Below are 21,713 nucleotides of genomic sequence, written 5' to 3' on the forward strand. Positions count from 1 at the left end.
AACACAAGGAGAGCAGAGAATACTCCCATCCAGAAACTCCTGACAGGCAGAAGAAATGAATTCAATACTCTTCTCTCAGAGGTGGGCCTAGGAAACAAAGTCTCTCAGTCTTGAGAATTTTTATGCCTATGCTCTCATAAAAAAGGTCAGTAGCATCATACCACTGGAACAGAATTTAGTGCAGGCTAAGCTAGTGAGGCTTGGTTTGAGCACACCAACAAAACAGACTTTACTCTAGAGACAGAGCTCAGATCCCTTGTTCCTGAATCCAAAGTGGCTTTAGCTGACTGGTCAGCCAGCTAAGCACGGACAAGATCCCTGCTAAGCATACCCAACAGCAAAGCTTTAAGTGCTATGGGAAGGTTTTGCTTGAAGCCTCAGATGCCTAAGCAAGTCAAACAGGTTTTCCCTGCACCATTCTCCTTAACGTCAACTCCTACATTTTGCTTTAGTGGTATGGTATTTGCCTGCCATACTCACCAGGCAGGTTTTTAAATCTTTAGACAGTGACCATGCCTTAAGAGCCTGGCTTGCTATTATGTGGCTTCTCCAGGTCCCTCTGGATCTACATTGCTTAGTTCCTAAGTGGCCTGTACTGAAGGCACAGGAAATGCAATTACACTATTTTCTTCAGTCATGAGGACTCTGACCTCTCTCCACGGAGAAAATGACAGTGAAGAATCCTGTCGTGACGCTCTTTTTCTCTTACAGGACTCTCTCTCAAATGACATTTTCTACCTGACATTTTGTTTTAAATAACGCAGACAGCCCTTCTACTTGAAGGTATGCTAAAAATGTTCTTTAAATAAAATGGTTCCTAAATTGCTAACTCTGCACTCAAACCCTCTCAAAGTGAAACATGGAAGGTTTTCTAACTGCTTCACTCACTTGCCAAAATATGATTTTCTGCCTGAGTTGCGTCTTGGGTACTATTACGTAATACGCTGTAAGGCTGTGGTTTCATGAGATTGGCAAAGGATTATGTAGGGTTGACCTAAGCCTAAAAGAGAAAAATTATGCTCCAACTTCCCTACCTCCTCCCCTGCTCTTAGCTGCAAACTCCTGGCTTACCATGCAACCAGCCAGGCACCAAAGTCAATGCAAAGCAGCCAGCAGGAGCATGGGGGAGATAGAGCTGGGAGGACATCTCCCTTTAAGGCAACCACAAGCTACTAATTTAGCTCAAGATGTAAAGCAAAACAGCACCCTGCGAAAGACAGTTTCCTTTCACTGTTTTAGCAATTAGTAATACTACATAGAAGATAGTTCTCACTAGGTGGCACAAATTCCCTTAGGGTTCACATGTGCTCTTCTACATGCTGAAGAGTTTTTCGTGCCTTCCTTCCTCTCTGACCTTAAATTATTCTCAGATCATCTATGCTACTTTAGAGAAAGTCTGGCTGCAAAAGTGTTGCACCTGGAGTTCTGCACTGAGAGGCTGAGCAAGCATTTTAAGACCTGTCCCCACCCTCGCCCCCCTTGGGGACAGAGTGCTCCAAAGTTAGCTTGTTACTTAAAATACCCATAACTTAAACGCTTTCACTCTATCTTAGCTTATTTGCCAAACCCCAAACAGACAAGTTTAAGCAGGCCAACTGTATGGAGATAAAAGAAACAAGACTACATCAACTTGGCACTTCAGTTAGTTTTAAAAGTCTCTGACACTCCTCCAGGATTCAGCTAATGAGTTAGCAAACACTTCACAGCCCTTCAACTGGAGAACTCTGCTCTCGTTCAGTTTTTACACCCTCAAGATGCCTTCACAGAAGGGAGTCCTGTACAAGAGACCTCTCTTTTACAAACCTACAATGAAACCTGTGATGTGCTTAGATTCAGGACTCCTCTTCTCACTCAGTTCCCAAGGGCTTGTTAACTCTCATACCAATCAGAAAAAAGTTCAGTCCTTCTGCTACCAGCCTGCTGGTTGTCCTCTCTACTTTCAGAAATGTGAACACTGGGATACATAGGACAGTTTTTATTTACTATCTGAGCAAATAAGACGACAGTCATGGAGCCTTCTTGCATCATTAGTGAATTTTAAACTTACGGTAAGGTAAGTCAAAACAATCTTTTTACCACTTAGACTTTGGGTAGAAATATTTCTGTTCATCAGTGCTTAGATTGCATATAAACATGCAGAGGGATAACCACATGCTGTTCAAGATAAACACATAGAAATTATTTCTGGCTATTACTAGCCAGACGTGAGTTACCAATTACGTTGAGGTGAGTACACTTTACAGCTTTGCCTCTAGGGGCTGTTGTGACCATAGGTTAAAACTCTAAATTTGTAGATCTAGAAGTCTGTTTACTGTTTGGCACTATTTTACTTTTTACATTAATCTCAATTTATACTTTGTCATGCAATATTAGTATATTGGAGAAAGCCACAGGTTTGTGCTAGGACACTGTCAAAAGCGGCATTTTACACAATACAAGAGGATTCCACTCCTCCTTCCTCTGGTGCAGGAAATTAAAACACAGGCCATTCTTCATCCACAAGTCTTCCTGGGCTATATTATCAATTCTGGCAGGTAAAATTCTGGGTCCATTGAAACAAAGGAAACTGTGTCACTGATTTAAAGGTGTTAGGTTTTCATCTTAAACCAGACAAAATATGGGCTTAAATCTTTCCCCACGTTCTTTATGTATAAACACGTAGAAAGATGTGTGTTTCACAGCACAAGATTTATAAAAAAAAGTGTTACAAGTCTATAATCAAAAAAAAAAAGAAAAAGAAAAAAGTACCTGAACATCTCGTGATCGCTCGTATGCCTGATATGCCACTTTCTCCTCTATGCTGGCTAGCTCTTGTTTCAAGTTTGCTGTCTCATGTTGATGAAGATCAGTCAGATCATTTAACTGGTCTTCCAATCTTTCATATCTTTTCAGGAAAAAAAGTTTAAATTTAGCGCTTTCTATTCAAGTAATGTTAAATCATGACAACAATTACACATTTCAGAAGGCAACTTCTCAGGATTCATCTGACTGGCGTTACAGAGTACATAGGAGAGTAATTGGTAAAAACTTTGGAAATACTCTGTAAATGCTTATACAGCAGACTGAAAGCTTTTTGTGACTGTTCCTTGCTGGCAGTGGGTATTAAAAGCCAAGTATTTGTATATCATTGGCGAATTTTACAAACTGAAAACCAGTGGCTAGGGGTATCGAATTCAAATTTTCTCATTTCTCATTCTTCAGTCAAACAAGATGATACAGTTTCACAAGTAAACTTGAGCCAATTAACAACTCACCAGCAATGGAAAGGAAAACTATGTTCCCCATATGATCTCTCTGTGAGGTCCAGCCATTCATCTGCAGCCAGTTCTAGCATGTCTCCATATGGTAAACAATTCAACTAAACCATCAGAAAACTAAAATGATTTTTGGCGAGTTTGTATCTTGGTTTAACCTGTGCACAGGCAAATGCTGCAGATGGCACAAAAAAAGCTGGAGGCAAAATTGTGTAGCTGTGGAAATAGTTGACAGGAAGCTTGAGACCTTAACAGCAGTGAGCTGTCCAAAAAGGCCGCTCTGCCTTCTCATGAAACCAAGCCCTGCATACAGTAGGACATTTGCTCTATTGTGCCCTCCCCCATGTCACCATCTGACCTCTGGCCTTTCCTGTGTTTCAAGAACTGTAAACAAGGGAAATATTAAATGTGGTGTTTCATATTGAGGTTTTGACCACCGAAGTGGAATCAACACTTGATTTAACAAGCGATACGACAAATGGGAAGTAGATACAGCAGGTGCAAACACTTTGTAGACCAGATCTCACTTGCCACAGTGGGTGATAAAGGGGGTAGTCACCAAGTAGCAAACTCAGGAGGAAGCTGTGCTACAGCACTTAAAATTACATTCCACAGCAGCCTGTTACACCAGGATACACAGTGACATTGCATCCACTCGATATGTCCCAGAGGTGTAGGTACAATGTACTCAGGAGTAGGGGGTGTACTTATCAGCTGTAAGTTAGCTCTGTTACACTGCAGACTGATCATCATTTTCAAGTTATAATAGACCAGAAGCTTTCCATTAGTTACCAAACAGCTGGCATCCCCTATACAAGTATTCACATAATACAATATGCCAGTAAAATCTCAGATGGCAACATTTTCAGATAAGCCTTGGACAAAAGGCAAAGAACCACCACATTATCTGAAAATATCTGTAAGATATTAATGTTTTGCAGGTATTTTCAGGTACTGGAAGGAGTGGAACATTTTGATACCAGATATCAACTGGAGTTTATCCTGTTGTTTCTGAAGTATGTCTCACACACACACACACTTACTCATTCAAAGCCACTTCAAGAGAACAGTTAAAAAATAAAAAAAGTACCTATATCTTTCCTCCTGTAACATCTGAGAAATAAAGCCATAGTCTCTTTTAAATTGTGTTTTTAAATTCTCAATGTCATCAGCTAATTGGGACTGCGTCTCCTTAATTTCCCTTAGTTCTTCCAAAATCATGGAAAGTTTTCCTTGGCTGTCCAGGGTGCCCGCCACAGCAGCGCCGAAGGAAGTATTCCCATTACTGTCTGCAGAGCCAGAGGTACCACTTGAGCATTCATCATCACTAACGTATTTTGGTTTGGCCACAATAGTAGCGCTGCCACCATATGTTCTAGAACTGGTTTCTGGCCGAAATTCATCCAGACTATTTTTGAGATGAGCGATGTTGTCTGCACTACCAAATTTGTTTCGAATCAAGTTTGCAAACTCTCTAGACTTGCTGAAAACAAAGACAGGTGGTGTTAAGGAGACACCCGGGACACCCGATTTGCTGCTCTCAGTTCCATGCCCAGAGGTACGAAGCTTTCCATGCTGAGTATCTTTCAAGTTATCTTTGGAAGTATCCTTAGAATTTTTGGAGGATCCATTTTGTTCAATATCCTTGAGCTTTTTGTGATACTGTTCCAATTTCTTCTGCAGCTGGGCAATGGAGTGCGCAGATTTCTGGTTCTTTTTCTCGAAGACTTGTTTAATGCGCCCAGCCTGTTGCTTGTCTGCACTGTTTACTAGTTTCAAATACTCAGCCACATTTCCATCTCTAGCTGTTTGTTCAACTTTGATTTGTTCTGTGACCTTGAGGATCTTCTGTTTCAAGCTATCTGCATTGAGTTTAACTTTGTGAAACTCTAGGACCCCATCTGGAACATCAAAGTTCAGGTTGGTGTCAGAGCCTCCGCGGCGAATGTTAAGTGGCAAGCTCAGGGTATTCATGTCATGTCTTTCTACCTGAGGGGAGGGAAAAAGAAAAATGGAATTTGAATTTTATTTTTGAAATCCAACTTTCAGTTTCAATTTTGCCATATATTATGACAAATCCAGAATATAAAGTAGTTTAAAGTAGCAAAATAGAATGAACTTTTCTTTGAAATTATGAAGGATTTTTCCTCATCTTCCCTAAGCTGATAAACACCACAACTTGCCTGTCTCTGTTAAAAAAGCAGTAAGAAGAATAAGAATGAATATATATTTTTTTGAAAATCATTTAGTTATTTATAAAATCAAAACAATACTAGCTAGAAAAGATTTCTAAATACATTTTAAAATATAATAAAATATTTTATAAATACATATACACACAGTATATGTTATTATCTATTATTACATTTACTATATTTTAAAATATATTAAATATATATTTTTATTTTCAGGAGATTCAAAGAGATCTTTACATAATTATCCTATCATTCTCTTAGCAATGGTCAAACGCTGATACAGATGTAGACAGATTTTTCCCTCTAAAATAAGGTTATACCATCCAATATATGTTACCAGGTTAAAGTCATTTTTTGATGCATACTCCTTCCACCCAATTCATCACACAAAGTCTTTGCACAACTAGCTGAAAGTTCCTGGAAGCTTACTGCAAGCTTCAGCAGGAAGCAGCTGCTAGTTTTTAGTGCAGAGAGTACAGAGGAAAAACTGGTCATCATCCGACTTTTTGTGCTTGATGAAGATGCCCAACAACTTAATCACCTGTAGCTAAGTCTGCTTTAATAGCAAATTCACTGAGTGGGATTTTCAGAAACTCAAGGCGGGAGGTGGGGGGAAGAAGCATCAACTCAAGCGTACACCTACGATCCTACACCTTAATCATTCTCAAAGGAAATGTAGCAAAAATAATTAGTCCACTTGGTCACAACACTGAGATAACATATTATTCATCTTTCTCAACAGAAAGCCAAGATAGCTTGATATAAAACAGTATTTCCTCACATAAAGACAAAGTCACTGAGGAGCTGCAACCAGAATGACCTAACCACAACGGTTCATCCCTGTTATCATTACACACTGGCCCCTGCGACAAAGTAGAAGCATTTCATTAAAGCTGTCACAACTTCATATCTACAGAGACTGTTTAACAAACACACTGGCCATAACGGGTTTTCAGATCTTAACACCAAAGGGAACTACTACAATAGTAGTAGTTGGGCAAGACCATTGCAGAGAGACGGCAGAAGCCGGATTAAAACATATCTTTAAAAGATGCTTTCAGGGAAAGCTGTTCAAATGTTTGGCCACTCATTGCTCAAAAAGGCCTAACTTACTGTGTTAAAAGTGCAATTTCCAACTACAGTATTTAGTATGGTTCCCCACAGCAAGACTTCTGCACATGTACCTGTCCAGTGGTCACCACTCAATTTTTGTTCTTGATTTAAAAAAAAAAAAAAAAAATTAAGCATTGCTGAAAGGCTTGTTTTCCCACCCCTGCAAGTTTTGGCTGCCCTCCTGGGGGCCACCAGCATTCCTATACTGCCCTTCAAATACAGGCTCAGGAACGAGACTTGAGATACTATTGTTAGTGATATGCATCATGCACAGATGTACCATGAAAACTACTCTCTCCCCACAGCCATCACATGAGGGATTACAAATACAGAGAGTGAAATACAGCCATAAAATTGGATCTGAACTGACCATTTCAGAGACAAGATCTACTCCTACTTCATAGTCTCATAATTACATTACTCAGGATTACAGTACGGTTTTTGCTACAACACTGCTCTGAGAGTCATCACTAAAGCAAATACTTGCAATGGCCTGAAAGTCCATAAATCTCAGTTTTCTACGTACCTTTTCTCACAAATTTCTCTTTGAGGAAAGATGACAGGACAACAAGCCTAAGACTGCCATATCTGCTTCAAAAGTAAAATGCATCTCACCAAAATTTCTGCAATAAACTTTCGTCTAATAAAAGTAAGAACAAAAACCCAACCCCTTCCCCCCTACTATTAACAAAAAGTGATGTTTACCTCATCAGTTAATGAGGCTTTTTACCTATGTTTTCATAAATAAAAACTTTAAAAAAACTGGTAGGCTGGCAGGAAAATGGTATAGCAATAAATTATTCAAGGTCTAATGACAGTAACCTCCCTAGCCAAACCCTTTCCATGTAAGTTCATGAAGCCAGAAGAGCCTGCTTCTCCTTTTCTACCATGCCACTGCTGATTTCAAAGGGTCCTCTGCAGGCTCTGGATTCTGACAACAGTAAAAAGCAGGCAACACCGAAATTCACATTCATCAATCTCTAAGCTAAATGGACGCTTGCAAAATGTGACTGAACAGTTCTGATGTTGACGATTTCTTTTGGAGAATATTGGTTAATGGTGATGTTCAACACTTGGAGTTTTTTCTAAGGATTAAACCAGTGCTCTTGCCTAATAACCTTGCACTTAATCAGTTTGCTTAAAAGAATTAACATTGAGCCATATACTTAGTTATTAAAAAGGAATAAGTCATTTATGTGAATGCATTCAAGTTGTATATGATTTAATATTAAGATTCAAATGAACTTCACATAAAATCTACTTTATTAATGAGGTCTCATTTTAATATTAGCACAAATATGACACACACCTGGAGCGGCATTCTATATTCACTGCAATACTTCATTTGAAGAGTGACAAAAATCACAGCTGGCTCAAAATTAACTTCAATCTTTATGGATTTTTTTTTTTTTAATTGAACAAGTCCTAGAAGTATTACCAATAGCAAAAATAAATTTAGCTTTTACAGATCACTTTATAAACAGTAATTCTTAAGTCCTCACAACACTGTTGTGGTAGCCAAAATATGCATTCAATATGAACAAAACTAGTTTCACATAGGATACTTTTATCTTTCCAAAGCTCATATGGTTAAAAAGTAATCAAGACAAATAACTAGGTACTAGTTCTGTAACCCATATCGTGAATATGTCTTTATTTACTGGGTCTGGACAAATGCAGTCAAGAAAAAGCTGACCATGAAACAACAGTTTCCCAAAACAACATGAAGACGGCTTTGAGTAAGTTTTGGCACAATATTATACTATAAAAAAATCACTGAACTGCACATACACACAAGTCAGAACCTTCACTGATGTTAAACAGGACAAGCTGAACATACTTCCAAGAATGGGTGTGGTCTATCTCTGACCTTTACACAACATTAAGTGTTTACTTCCTTAGTACAAAATATTCTAAAAATATACTGTAATAATTGGATACAAGCCCAAACCAGTTCCCTCCTCCCTTATGTCCTCTCCCTCACTGGAGTCCCTGGCAGTCAGCAAGGTCTATATAATCATGCACCTTTTGCCTTCCTGGAAGGAAAGGTCCTTCCTCAAGGCTGCAACAGCAAGAGGGGAAAAAAGAACAATACTGTCAAGGGATTACGTCAGCTAGAAGTTGCATTGCTCTTGCAAGCAGGGATAGGTAGATTTGAGAAAAATCAGCACACGGTAAGTTTACTTCTGAAATGAGTAAAAACCACTCCTAAGTTCAGCTTTGATTCAGTAAATAATTTTAGAAAAGAATTGTTTCTAGAGTCACAAAACTAGTGGTAGGAGTAGTATTTAGCTTACTGGATTGAGAGCTCACCGAGGGTACAGAAGAGTCATGTCCAATATATTCCTCTAAGCATATGGTGACCTAACTGGCAGTTGTCCTCTTGCCATCATGCTGCAAGGTTATTCAGGCAACAGAGGCTCTTGAAACCTTCTGTTGATGCTACATACTGCTTATCAGAAGCAAGCAGGCACTGGAGGGCTCAAGTATTTCTAGACAAGTGCCCCATCATCTGCCTTCTAGCTCAATAGCTCCATGGAACAAGCTCAGCAAAGACCCACCTGCGACTGCTCTCTAGCCCAGCAGTAACAATGTTATCCCAAGACTCAAGAGATCCAAGTTCAAATGCTCCCCCAAATCCTCCTCACTGCATGACAATTTTAAGGTCTGTTTTGCAAGACTTTCACAGGGTATCTGATTAGTGCTTAGAAAAATAATCCCTTAAGAAACATACAAAATAGGATAAGGCAGCCTTAAAGCTTGTAGGCTTAGCAACAGAAACAAAAATAATCAGGAGTAATTCTTTTTTGTTAGGAAGGATACATATACTAGAGGCACAGAGGGTTCCAATGGATTAAAGAGCACGCAGAGAGCTTTTTGCTACTTTTTCAGCATATTCTCAAAGCAGAGAACCATTTGGGCAGAGTTTTACCACCTCTTTCAAATCCAGTGCTCCTTCTGAAATTCACTAGAGGTGAGTGCTTCAAAGAAGCCTGAAAAAGGTGCTTAAAAATCATGAAAACTTTTAAATGCTCAACTAAGTTATAGAAAACCATCCCCAAAGACTTTAAATTATTGCTGTGCTGAATGCCGCAGTTAAACACCTCCTCCTCAAGATTTTCTTTTTTAAGAGCTCTTTAATAGGAGTATCTAGAAGTACCTACACTCAGTGCACCATACTAACAGGGAGGGTTGAGAATGCAGCAGTGAGGGGAGACTGCAAAGCTTGCCTCTATTTTATACCAGGGAAATCAGAGATCAAGGGTAAGTGATTTGCCTGAGACCACCTGGCAAATGGCTGATGGAGACAAATAAAAGAACATTTATCTTTTATGTTACTATCAACAGTTCCTCTACCTCCTGTCAAAAAGGCAGACAAGGTTAGAGACAAGCAGTAAGGCTCTCACTAAAACACATTAGGAGTTCATTCCAGGTAGTAGTCAAAGATTGTTTCCAACTCAGTAGCCTATTTCTTATCAATGTTTAAAACAAAACCAAAAATCTGTCCAGTTTATATACTGTCTCATTAGTGAAAACTGATGCAGAGAGAGATGGAGAGTACTGGCTGACAATACCTGGAAAGCTAATATAAATATAGGAAATATAGGCTTTTTTTTTTTTTTTTTTTTTTTTTTTTTTGCAATCCCTAGCTTTATCACAGATAGTTTCAAGATAATCCCATATACCCTTTGGCTACCACCTGCACTTCAATATTTGAAGTGCTTGGGAGTTTCAAAATCATTTCATGAGCAAGGCATCACACACTGGCAAACTAGCCTGCAGCTTTGGGATACTTCAGAAAGTTTTGCCAATCATGCCAATGTGGTCTGATAATTATAAAGATTAACTTCTCATACTAAGTACCTTTTAGCAATTTTTATCATGATATCAGGTCATAACCAGATTATCTTTTTATCATGGCAAGATCTGAGGTATGGAATCGACCCCTTCTCAGGATCATTTTGATGGCCTACTTTTCACCTCCATTTTATTTTTTTATTTTTTATTTTTTACCACAACAGAGCTGGGACTTAAGCATAACCCCACCAATAAAGACGAAAATACACTTGTTAATTTAGTTCAAGCAAAAAAGAAAAATTTCTTTTTAAAATGCTTTAAAACCTACTGTGTAGAAAGAAATGCCAAAGATAGAGCATATAAGCATAAGTTCTGGTGTTCCTGTAGGGGCAATTTTTAATCTGTTGAGTTGTCAGCACTAAATATCTTCATACCCATCTCCATACAACCTGTGTCCCAAATAACTGAGTTCACATCAACATTGTTTTGCTACAAATCCTATGACTGCGCTCAGGTCAAAACAAGAGCGACCCAGAAACAACCTTTCATCTAATTGCTAATGATAAGAATGAACTAATGCCAAATTAGTCAGGTTGCTGCTTCTGTGTAGACAGATCTTTAGATACGGTACTACTTCAGATTAAACCAACAATGGGAGCAGAGAACAATGGGGGGAAGAGGTAGTGTTCTGCTTTATTACTAACAACGTATCCTTCAAAACGGATCCATAGGAAAATTTCCAATTTCATCACTCTCTCATTAGTGTTTCAATCCTGTTCAGGCTGTTCTGGAGTGCAAAACTGACACAAGCAGACCAAATGACTTCCATGCCCAGACCTTTTAAACTTCAGCAGACTTTTATGAAAATAAATAAACCACTTTCCATTTACTGCCCAGCAGTCATATAAAATCACTGTTCTGGCTGGGGAAAACAACTCAGGGTTGAACTAGCACTCAGATTTACTATGCTCTTATTTTTAAGTTCCCAGAGTGCAAGAGGTATGCTCCACACCCCATACTAACTATTTTCTTCAGATTAGCCCCCTCCCTTGACATAAGCATCACTAATTAATCTAGAGTCAAAAAATGCTCTCTCCTAATGTCTTAAATCAAAATTTTAAAGACATTTTTGTGCGTACGCTCATTCTCTCTCAGGTTTCCATAGCAAAATAGGGAAACACTTGGGAGCCCCAGCTGCTACATGGGTGTTTCCATCCAAAAATGTTGATGAGAATCCGGTGCTCCAGCTCCCACTAAAGGGAAGTGCCTTTCACCTGACACGAATCCCTCAAAATACAGCCGGTATGAATCAGTGTGAAGGTAGCATATTTTTGAAGAGTGATACAAGGCATTCTGTATCTCCTCTTCTAAACTGATTATTCAACTCGACTTTATGTTGTCTAATAAATGCTTTCCCCCTTACTAGCTTTTATGAATTTTTCCTCCTCTCCCATTAATTGCTTTCTCTTTCTGAAAACATTCCAACAGGTGGTAAGAATTACATTTTCCAGAATAATGTGAAATATTCCGTGAAGAGTCAGCTGGTACACATTTTCAATGTTTAAGTCCTTTTTCACAAATGAGAATTTGATAGAAAGCCAGGCAGGTCCTAGCCATGACTGCGTACTTCACATAGTTACAACATATCCTTCTGACCTTCCATCTTTGGGGATTTAGAGTGCTTTTTCTTTCATATATCCAACAGTCCAACTTCACACCACAAATTATCCGTTACATGTTGATAAAGCTACCTGCTTCCCCTCATCCAGTTCTTTCCGCTTCACAGTGGATGTTTTTTAACTGAATTGCTACTGAGACTGCAAAACTTGAAATTCCAGCTCTTGGAATCATGCAATCATATGAAAGACTTAGGTAATATTACTAAAAAAGTTTCTTGTCCTCAGAGGGAAATAACTCACACGTCAAACTTAATAGTCAACAATGAATGAACTCTTCCTTCCCCCAAAACACAGACAATGTTACGGAGATTTAAAATACCGTGGTTTACAGACTGAGAAAAATCAATCCCCCACCAAACATCGATTTTATGAAGTCGAATTCAAGACTTTTTAATGCTTTGAGCTGGCAATGCTTATAAAAACCTACTTTGTAACAGGCAGTTCAAGATTTTATAGTAGCAGGGAATCTTGAAAGTTCTACTATTTAGAGATAAAACACTTCAAAGCCAGATAGAATAGCCATCATTTGCAGTAAGACACAGGTCTTTTGTTTGTTTTAAGCATTGCAAAACTTCCATTTATAAACAATAGAACAATAACTCCATCACACAGATCTTTGATTTGCCTTAATGCTGCAGCAGCACATCCTGAGCACATAAACAAACGCATCTGGTCCTGTACATGAACTGAGTCACTTACTCAAAGCAGCCTGCTCGCTCTCTCTCTTTTTTCCTCCCCCCTCCCATCTCTCCACACTGGGCTGATAAAGTAAAACCTCAAAAATACATTTCTTCTACATCCGCAATTCTGCTTACACACAGCATTTTAATTTCATTTTCAATATGAAGCAGAATTTTTTGCTTAGGCCTTCACTACATTACGTAGCTAACGACCACAAGCTGCCCAGAGAGAAGCTTAGATGTCAGTTCTCACTATTACAGGAATTACTGTCATGGTTGCAGATGCAGCTTTGATCCCTCTCTAGTCTTTTAAGAGTGCTCACATATCTGATATTACTCCCACTCTCTGACTTTTAGGCATTAGGGGCTATAAACTGGGCTTGCCCATCAAGTTCAGTATCTAGTTCCAGATGCATGTGGTCAGCACCAGTCAAATAGACCTGTTTGAACTTGGAAGAGTGCTGAACACCACGAGATCTCCCCTCCACCACCACCGTCGCTGCCACCACTCCTTGTGCTTCAGGCAGCTATTGAGGATGAGATCTCCGTTTTGGAGAGCACTCTATTTTTACATTTAGTTACTTATATACACAAGCAAGTTTTGACTATTCAAGTCACATTAAACATACATGAAGCTCATTTTTTTCAAATGTGTTCCCTACCTGATATTAGATAAAAGCTTGAATTTGTACTCAGCACTACAAAAAAGGCCAAAGGCAGAGAACTGTAAGGAAAATGGGCACAAAAACCCCAGGAAACAAAAATTCAGAATCTCTGAATACACTCCATCATCTACATATACTGAAAGAGAGAAAAAAAGAAGGTAAACTCAAAAAAGAAAGTCGAGAGAGATGCAAGATTTTATTCAAAAATCCCACTTTTTAAATAAAGTTTAAAATTATTATAATCATCAAAATTGTATTTCATTAGGCAAGATAAGGACAACTAAAACAAGAACCACATAGATGCATTACTATATGGGTCACTGTTATTCAAAAGCACTGCTGTAATAATAGTAGTTTAAAATACTATACACAACTGATTAACACTGCTCTGAATAAAAACTCTGGAGAAAACATCTTAATTGCATTGTAGTAAGCACCACAATTCCCCGTGGATTAAACCGATTTAACCCACTGCCTCCTAAAGATCACAACAACAGAATTTAGACCATTTCCATGTCTACGTTTCTTTTTAAAATAGCAAAGATCTTTTCCTTTCTTTTTACTGAATGGGAAACATAAAGCATCAGGACACAGAACTACACTTTCTTCCTCAGCCAGTATGCTTTGCATGCCTTCCTCCAGGAAGAAAATGAAACATTGTCCAAGTTAATGTAAACAACATTTGTTTGCAAAGTAAAAATAAAATGGAATAAGGTTTTCTTCTCCTGACACTATGCTACTAAACTGGGTCATAGGCAATGATTTCCATTTGTGAATAGAATTAATCAAATATTTTTAAGAACAACTATAGCAGTTCTGCAGGAAGAGTCTTCAACATTACTTGTATCCTTAAATACCTACATATGCCTTCTTGTTTATATAAGTGCATATTTATAAATAAACATGCATTTATAAATGCATTCATGAATGGTTTTATAAATATATATAAATTTTACATCAATATAAAGTCATTATAAGCATGTACTAGTCCACAGAAAATCTCATATATATAAATTAAAGCCATGTTTGAGCTGATGCGTACCTTCTAGAGAACCTGCTCTTTGTATGCTATTTTAAGTTTACACTCTAACAATCAATTCAAGTAGTTACAACTAAAAATGAAGTCACACACACACACAAAAAAACCTTTCTCCAAAGAGGAAAAAAAAGACAGAAATAGCACATGTTTTGAAGACGAGCATGCATCTACAAGTAAATCTCAAGTCAGTCTTCATGAATCCCTTTTTGAAGGGGCTCCATACACACAGAGGAGAATACACTGAAGAATTAATGACTACCTAAGCTGAGGTTTGGGTGCTGTCCTGAATCATGCCTGGTGTGGGCTTGCATACTCCCATGCTGAAAAGTGAACCAAATTTGAGATACTTAGCAACTGCTCTAATTCCTAGAGGCATGCAGGCAGCATCTTCTACCTTCCTGCTTTTATAGATCTAAGATCTGAACCTCATCTCCTGATAAAAAGCATTCAGTAAATCTTACTTGAATTCATGGACAGTTCTAAAGCGATGAAAATGGCATTTTTCAGCCAATAAGCATTCTTTTTTTTGAGGAGACTAGGATAGAAATCACCCTACTCAATTTATAGAGACTGTAGAACACTCAATGCAATCACAGAAACATTCCTGTTCTTATACCTGAGCCACAGTTAGCATATTTGTCAACCAACACATTTGCTGCATCAATTGCCTGCGTGTTAGCTGCAGTGGAAGAAATATCCTGTACAAGCCTATAGCAAATTTTAAATAAACTCTTAATTTAAAGTCTCTTGAAGGAACCACAGTATTTTAAAATACTGCTTTATAGCTTAGTAAACAATTCTGAATAATTTCTCACAGCATCCTTTGAAATGCTTATGAGTTTCTACTGGCACAATTCATTTCCTATAAAAGGTTGGAAGATTGTTTTTTTATATATAAAAAAAAAAAAAAGGCAGCTTTCCTATCAGTCTTTTTTCCCTGATCCAAGTTTAGCTAAGACTGTTATATCAATTTTATTGAATGTTCTACCTCCTGAACTAAAACAATACACTATTTGTGCTTGGTAATGGTCTTCACAAAAAACAATTCCATTCTTTCCCTTTTCATTTCACAGTTCTGTATACAACGTACACTTCAAACACTAATGGGCATTACGAAAGGTATCTCAAGCCATAAGAGAAATTGTAGTGTAGGGAAGTTCCACAAGCCAGTAAGATAACATCAGTTATTTAAAAAAACTGAAACACAGAATGTTTGTCCAGCTGAAAAAGAAATTCAAGTGATTCACCCAATTAGAGAGGAGGAATAAAACTCCACAGATAAGTTTTTATCTAGTCTCAAAATATTCCGATCCTGAGAGGACAGACCCCCAATTAGTGAGATTCATTAAACCAAATTAATTTAAGATAGCAATTCAGACAATTCTGGAAGATAAACTAGGTTAAAATCTACTTAAATCAGTTTATTACTTATAACAACAGTGTTAATCACAGCTTTAGAGGTTTCAGGGGTAAAGAAAGAAATTGCTCTTTAAACAACTGCCATTAATGAGGATTCACAAAATTTTGAGAATATGGTACAAAGGGTCTGATGTCATTCTGAACAAGCTGGAGTAGTAACCCTTACGTATTGCCTGGATAGCACTGGCAAATGAAAGCAGACTTTTGCTCACAGAGACGTTTGCAGACTGAAAATACATCTGTCTCTGTTTGGCCAGATCTAAAATGTCAAGGATGGAATGAACTACAGCAGATACTAAAGGCTCATTACAAATCTCACAGCCTTCTACTCCATCTGCAAGGCACTTTTGCTCAACATCTCCTTATGCAGTATTAAGCTCACAGAAGAATATACATTATGCAAAAGATTTATGAACAAATTCAGTGTTCAGAAACTAATAAAAAAAATTAAAAAAAAAAAAACACACACTCCTCTCCTTTCTCTTTGCCCTCCAAAACGAAACCCAACCTCTTCCCCGGGAGGAAAGAGAGATTAGAATCACAGGAAAGAAACAGAAGTGACTTTGTTTAACAGATCACTGGAAAGTGCTCACAAACTGCGCAGCACACGAGGTTACACAGAACAGAGCACAAAATAGACTCAGTGGAAAAACCATGCCCAAGGCATTTTTTCTTATCCCACTAAAACCATGCAGCTAATATTAAAGTCATTTAGTATAGTGAAATTAAAAACTCTTATCTTAGATGTTGGAATTGAGAGGGTTGATAAAATATTACAAGCCAATATTTTATGGAACTTCTTTGCTACATTGACATGTCCATATAAAGTTGTGCTCAACATAGTCCAACCGTCCTTTCTTACTTTGGGGTAAATACTACAATCCCCTTTTCATATTCAAGGCCTTTCAGTCTTTTGTGCTTAAAAAAAATCTAGAGGATAGAGGGTATTAATAATATTTTTAAAGTCACAATTTAATTTGGATCTCAACATCATTAAGGACATCTTGGCTGTTTCATCTCAGCCCTTCAGAGAACATGATGGTGTCACAGGGATTATTTATTTAATCAGATAAGGCAATACTAAACAACAATTAATTGTTCTGGGATAATGCCTCTTAGGTAATGATAAGGTTTCTTCAAGTAATATTTGTTAAAATACAATTAGACAGGCTTACTTTACCAAGATGTTTATAAGGCCAGACACCATGCTAACTGTAATTTAGAGTCTAAAGACAAAACAAGCAAACTTGTCAGTTCATATTAACAAGGACCACTTGCTAATCAAATAAGGGTTTTGTGGAAACAGGAAATCCTAATACTGTCATTGAATACTGCAACACAGTCAACTTTACAAAAATAAAAATAACTATAGCTTGCTACAAGAATAACACCTATGTTGATAGTTTGGTGCTTCAGCCACTGAGTCTGTACATTTTTCTTTTCAGTTATAGCTTTCCTCTTATTTTGCTTTTGCTAATCTAATATTTGTAACTTCACCTTTTTACCTTAAATTAGTTCTGTCATGCTCCTTATCTGCAATGTATTTGATCTGCCAATTTCTGCATGAATGCTTCTTATTAACAGATTTATACACGGAGATAAAGAAAATTAAGACTATCCTAGAACAATCTATCTTTTTAAAATGATAGTGATGGTTTTTAATCAAGCAACAAGTGTTAGTTCTGGATACTGCCAAATTCAAAGAACACGATTTTCTGTAATCCATTAGCTGATGCAACTGATAATATATTGCTTAATTAGTAAAAAAACAATCTTAGAGAGTGGATTTTGCTGCATCCCCAGATGTACCTACTATTAATCCCATAGTGCTAGGTAAGTCCACAGTGAGGTAAAGACATGATTTTCAAATAAGGTATTAGCGTAGACCCATATTTCACCCCAAGAATCTCTTACAGCATTGCTGGTAAGCGTCACATGCTTCAAAAGAACATGAAACTACCTGTATTGTCTAAGCAGAAACGGCACTAGGAGTTATTCATATTATCCCCAAAAAATACCTAAGGAAGCAAAGAGATATTTCAGATTTTCTTAAAGCCACAACCCACACTAGCTAGGCCAGGACAGCAATAATTATTACGCACTTCTGAAACAAGAGCGCGGACTATTGCTTTTCTGCTCCATCAAATTGTCACTTACAATTACATAAACGCTCACCTTTCCTGACTTACTCCTTCCAGGAACTGAGTCACAAAGCTCACCAATCAACTTCTATGCCAAGTGTATGCAAACAACGGAAGACGCTCAGAGCATTTTTAAGAGTTATTTTCCAGCTTATTGAAAGTCACTGCTTCCCTGACCTAACTACAGAAAACTGGGAGAGCATCCCTCCAACAACTGTCATAGTCAAATAGTTGGACACATCTCGTTACAACTTTTGTGTAGGAAGCTACAGGCTGCCCAACTTGAGTGGGTTTGCTGCCCGTGTTTGTTGGCCGTTACAGCACAACAACAGAACCATTTAAAGTGGGATACAGAAGCTCAGTCATATGCTTTTATTAAACTGTAAAATACTACAATCAACCTGAGGGGCTTTTTAATGCAGGTTGTAACCTTAATTCAGAGTGCTGAATAAAAATTATCATCAGAAAATGCCATTCTTTCATCCTTCATTCAAGCTAAAGATAGAGCCTTTCCCAAAAGCATATAGACATAAACACAAGTCTCCAATTCTACTTTAATACTGTTTCCTACATATTAAAATCATATTATTTCTTTCTTCTTTTAGAATTGTGGAGATGTTAGCAGACTGTTCACTAATATGATTTGATTAAAAATGAAACCACAATCAATATTATATCCAAACTATTCCCAGCATGCCTGTCTCTCTCTCCTCTAAACTTTCTAAATAGATGCATTTTTCCCCTTCTTAAGTTTCTATTCAGGTAGTCTACAAGGATATGCCCCATATCACACTGTTGGCTTTGGTGTAAAAGACTTGTAAACATTTTACCATATTCAGTCACAGCAACAGCACAGAAAAAAGGAACAAAGCGGAGCTCAGTGGGAAAGGAAGCAGACAAGAGTCATGCTGTCCTTGGAGTCGGACCACGGTTACTGGCACCGCGCTGAGCCAGGGCTCTGTACCTGCGCAGGGAGCTCTCCTTAGCTATAAGGCTCCTGAATCCTATAATAAACAATATTACATTCTAAACAGGAGACCTCATACCTTTGAGAATGGGGAAAAAAAAAAAAAAAAGAAGTTACTTTAAAAGATCAAAGCATTATAAAATTATCTAAATATTCTTTCCTTCATCTCTCATTTGGTCATTTCCTTGGAGTAATTTAACCAGCATAAACTACAGTCCATAAATCAAGGTATTTAGTGCTCTAAACAGGCAGATGAAGCCTTCCTTCACCACTAAATCCTCAAAAATATGGCTCATGAGAGATGATTCAAACGATGCTAGCCTAATTACAATTTCCACACAGTGAGTTAATATTCCACACTAAGCATTACCTATTGAAAAACATTCTCCAGATACTCTTCTAAAGAAACAGACTGTCCAGTATGCTCACTTTCTGAAGGCAGTTGCTCGCAAAGCGTAAGAAATAGACAAATCTCACCTTAGCTCTTTCACAAGCCAATGGTGCCGATAACGCCTAAGACAATCCCCACTCTTTCTTTCAGCTACTGCTCTTTGCTCATCCATGAAGAATTTCTGAAGCATTTCTGAAGACTGCTTTTTCCTGTTCCTTTACTGAAAATTCAACAATACATGTCCAGACTTCACAACTACTGTCCTGAAACAAGGTCAAAATTCAGGAGCCACGTGGAGAGCAGTTGCTAGACTGCCCCCAAACAACTTGTACTGACTGCTGTATTAAGATGCTTTTGCTTATATATCTTTGAATTCAGACAAATAAAAGGTTATCTAAGAAATTATAGTCTATATTACAAGGGCAGTTACTCCAACTTACACCGTTTAGCTCCTGGTATTTATGTTACTATCAAAGCAGACTGCCTAGCAGGTAAGCAAGGTCAGAAATGTCCTATTCTATAGGAGGGAGTCTAACATGCACCAAATTAGTCTTAGTTCTGATTTTGGTTCCAGAGCAGCAACTGTTTTCCAAAGTAGAGGAATGTGCTTCCCACCAGCATTAAATTTAGACAGAAACATACTTTAAGTAGTATGTCCTGCAAACTTAACTTGAGACTAAATGGCAAATCACTTCTTGAATTGATCCCTCCCCCCACCACCACCAAGTTCACATTTAAAGTCCATCTCTACATATGACTCTGGTATTAACCATTTTATTAACCACATATTAACCACCCCATTTTAACTTTATGGAATCAACTGTACCATTAATTATTTACCCCATTTGGTCTGCAGGCTTTTCATTTACTTTTGATTATTTTTCTTGTTCATTTACAAGGATGTTATAAAACATGACCTTTGAAAAAGTGATGTTTAGGTCACTATGGAAATAAATGCACCAAGTATTATGTTCCTCTGTGTAATTTAGTCTTAAAAATATTTAGACAATAGTCATACAGTCTGAAAGTAGAAGGTACAATAAAGATTACTAAAAAGCTTGTTAGGGCTGTCTACTAGCTGAAAGCCACGGATCTAGCAAAACAAAAGGTGTTACACATTCAAGCAGTTTCAGAGTCACCTAGGCACATATACTGGGACCACTATAATGCAGTATATCTAAGTAACACCTGTTGAGCACATTTAAAGCAGATTACACTAGTAGGAACAACTATTTCTCATTTATTTAGATATCTACTTGAAAAAGCTGTTTCACTCTCCTTACTGTGAAGAAGGTGATGTTAAGTTTCTGGCATTTATATGGCATTGACTGCACAATACAGGTTTGAAGAGATTTGTGCATGATGCTGTGAATGAGATTTGTTTGACACGCAGAGCTGGGGTTGGGGCTTAGCAGAATTTAAATAAAGACATTTATAATGCAGAGTAATACAGTGTTTACACCATTTCACCACAGCTTTTCAAGTTCTCGATATGGCTTCTGGGTCATGTGAAGTACTGGATAAGAGGAAAAGTTCTTACCATGCTTCCAGTACTGCCCTATTTTATTGCCCAGTGTACTGGTAATGTAGCGTGTTCAAACTCTTACGCCAGAACCGATCACAAGTTCTCTTATAGTTTTACTATTATCTGTAGGGAAAGGAAAGGAATCTTCATAGCAGCATTGTTCCAGGAGGTAAACAGTTTCACTACACACACGGCAACAACAGTGTGGGCTCTATGTAAATTTTAACCTAGTCCAAGTGGAGGGTTTGGGGTTTTTTGTTTTTGTTTTTTGGGGTTTTTTCAGCATACAAAGCAAAGACCACCTATGAGTAGTTATCTTGTCAAAAAAATCTCATGGTACAACTAAAAGAAAACCTAATCTAATTCAGTAGATATGCCAACACAGACTGATCATGTAAGAGACTGCTGCACATGAACATACACAAAATCACTACTGACAGACTAGACAGCCTGCCAACATCCTGTACAGTGAACAAGTCTAGCAAGGTCAAAAGGTTTTAGAGTACAATGATCAGAGCTGGGATGTTAACAAGATGTCTTTGTGATCACCTTCTGAAGAGCTCTCATTGTTAGGTGGGATGCGTAAGTTAAACGTTATTGCTTGTAGTTCTAGATGCCTGTCTCCCAAATGAGCTGCTGAAATGGTTTCAGCTACATTTCTGACCTGTAAAAAGGCAAAACCTAGAAAAACTCTACTGGTCCCAAGAGAACCCCCAGTGACACACTATATCCCAAAGCGTGCACTGAGACAGTCATGCCAGATGTACTCAATGATCTGTTCCATAGGAATTTGCTCCCCCCTCAACACACAGACGCTGGAGTGCAACATGAGCCAGAGGGATGGAAA

The 21,713-nt window shown here is 37.9% G+C and overlaps 1 protein-coding gene across 31 annotated transcripts in view; it reads right to left on the bottom strand.

Annotated features, from left to right (window-relative positions):
• TMCC3 (transmembrane and coiled-coil domain family 3) overlaps positions 1 to 21,713 on the bottom strand; it is a 146,891-nt gene that overhangs the window by 2,725 nt on the left and 122,453 nt on the right. For 30 of the 31 annotated variants that reach the window (XM_068937559.1, XM_068937709.1, XM_068937789.1 and 27 more), the window contains 2 exons: positions 4,345 to 5,243; positions 2,749 to 2,884 (listed from right to left, as the gene is read on the bottom strand). In XM_068937559.1, the coding sequence (XP_068793660.1) occupies positions 2,749 to 2,884; positions 4,345 to 5,243 (1,035 nt within the window). The remainder of the gene's footprint in view (positions 1 to 2,748; positions 2,885 to 4,344; positions 5,244 to 21,713) is intronic. The other variant, XM_068937596.1, reaches the window with a different exon arrangement.

The sequence above is a fragment of the Struthio camelus genome, chromosome 1, assembly GCF_040807025.1.
Source record: "Struthio camelus isolate bStrCam1 chromosome 1, bStrCam1.hap1, whole genome shotgun sequence".
Lineage (NCBI taxonomy): Eukaryota > Metazoa > Chordata > Aves > Struthioniformes > Struthionidae > Struthio > Struthio camelus.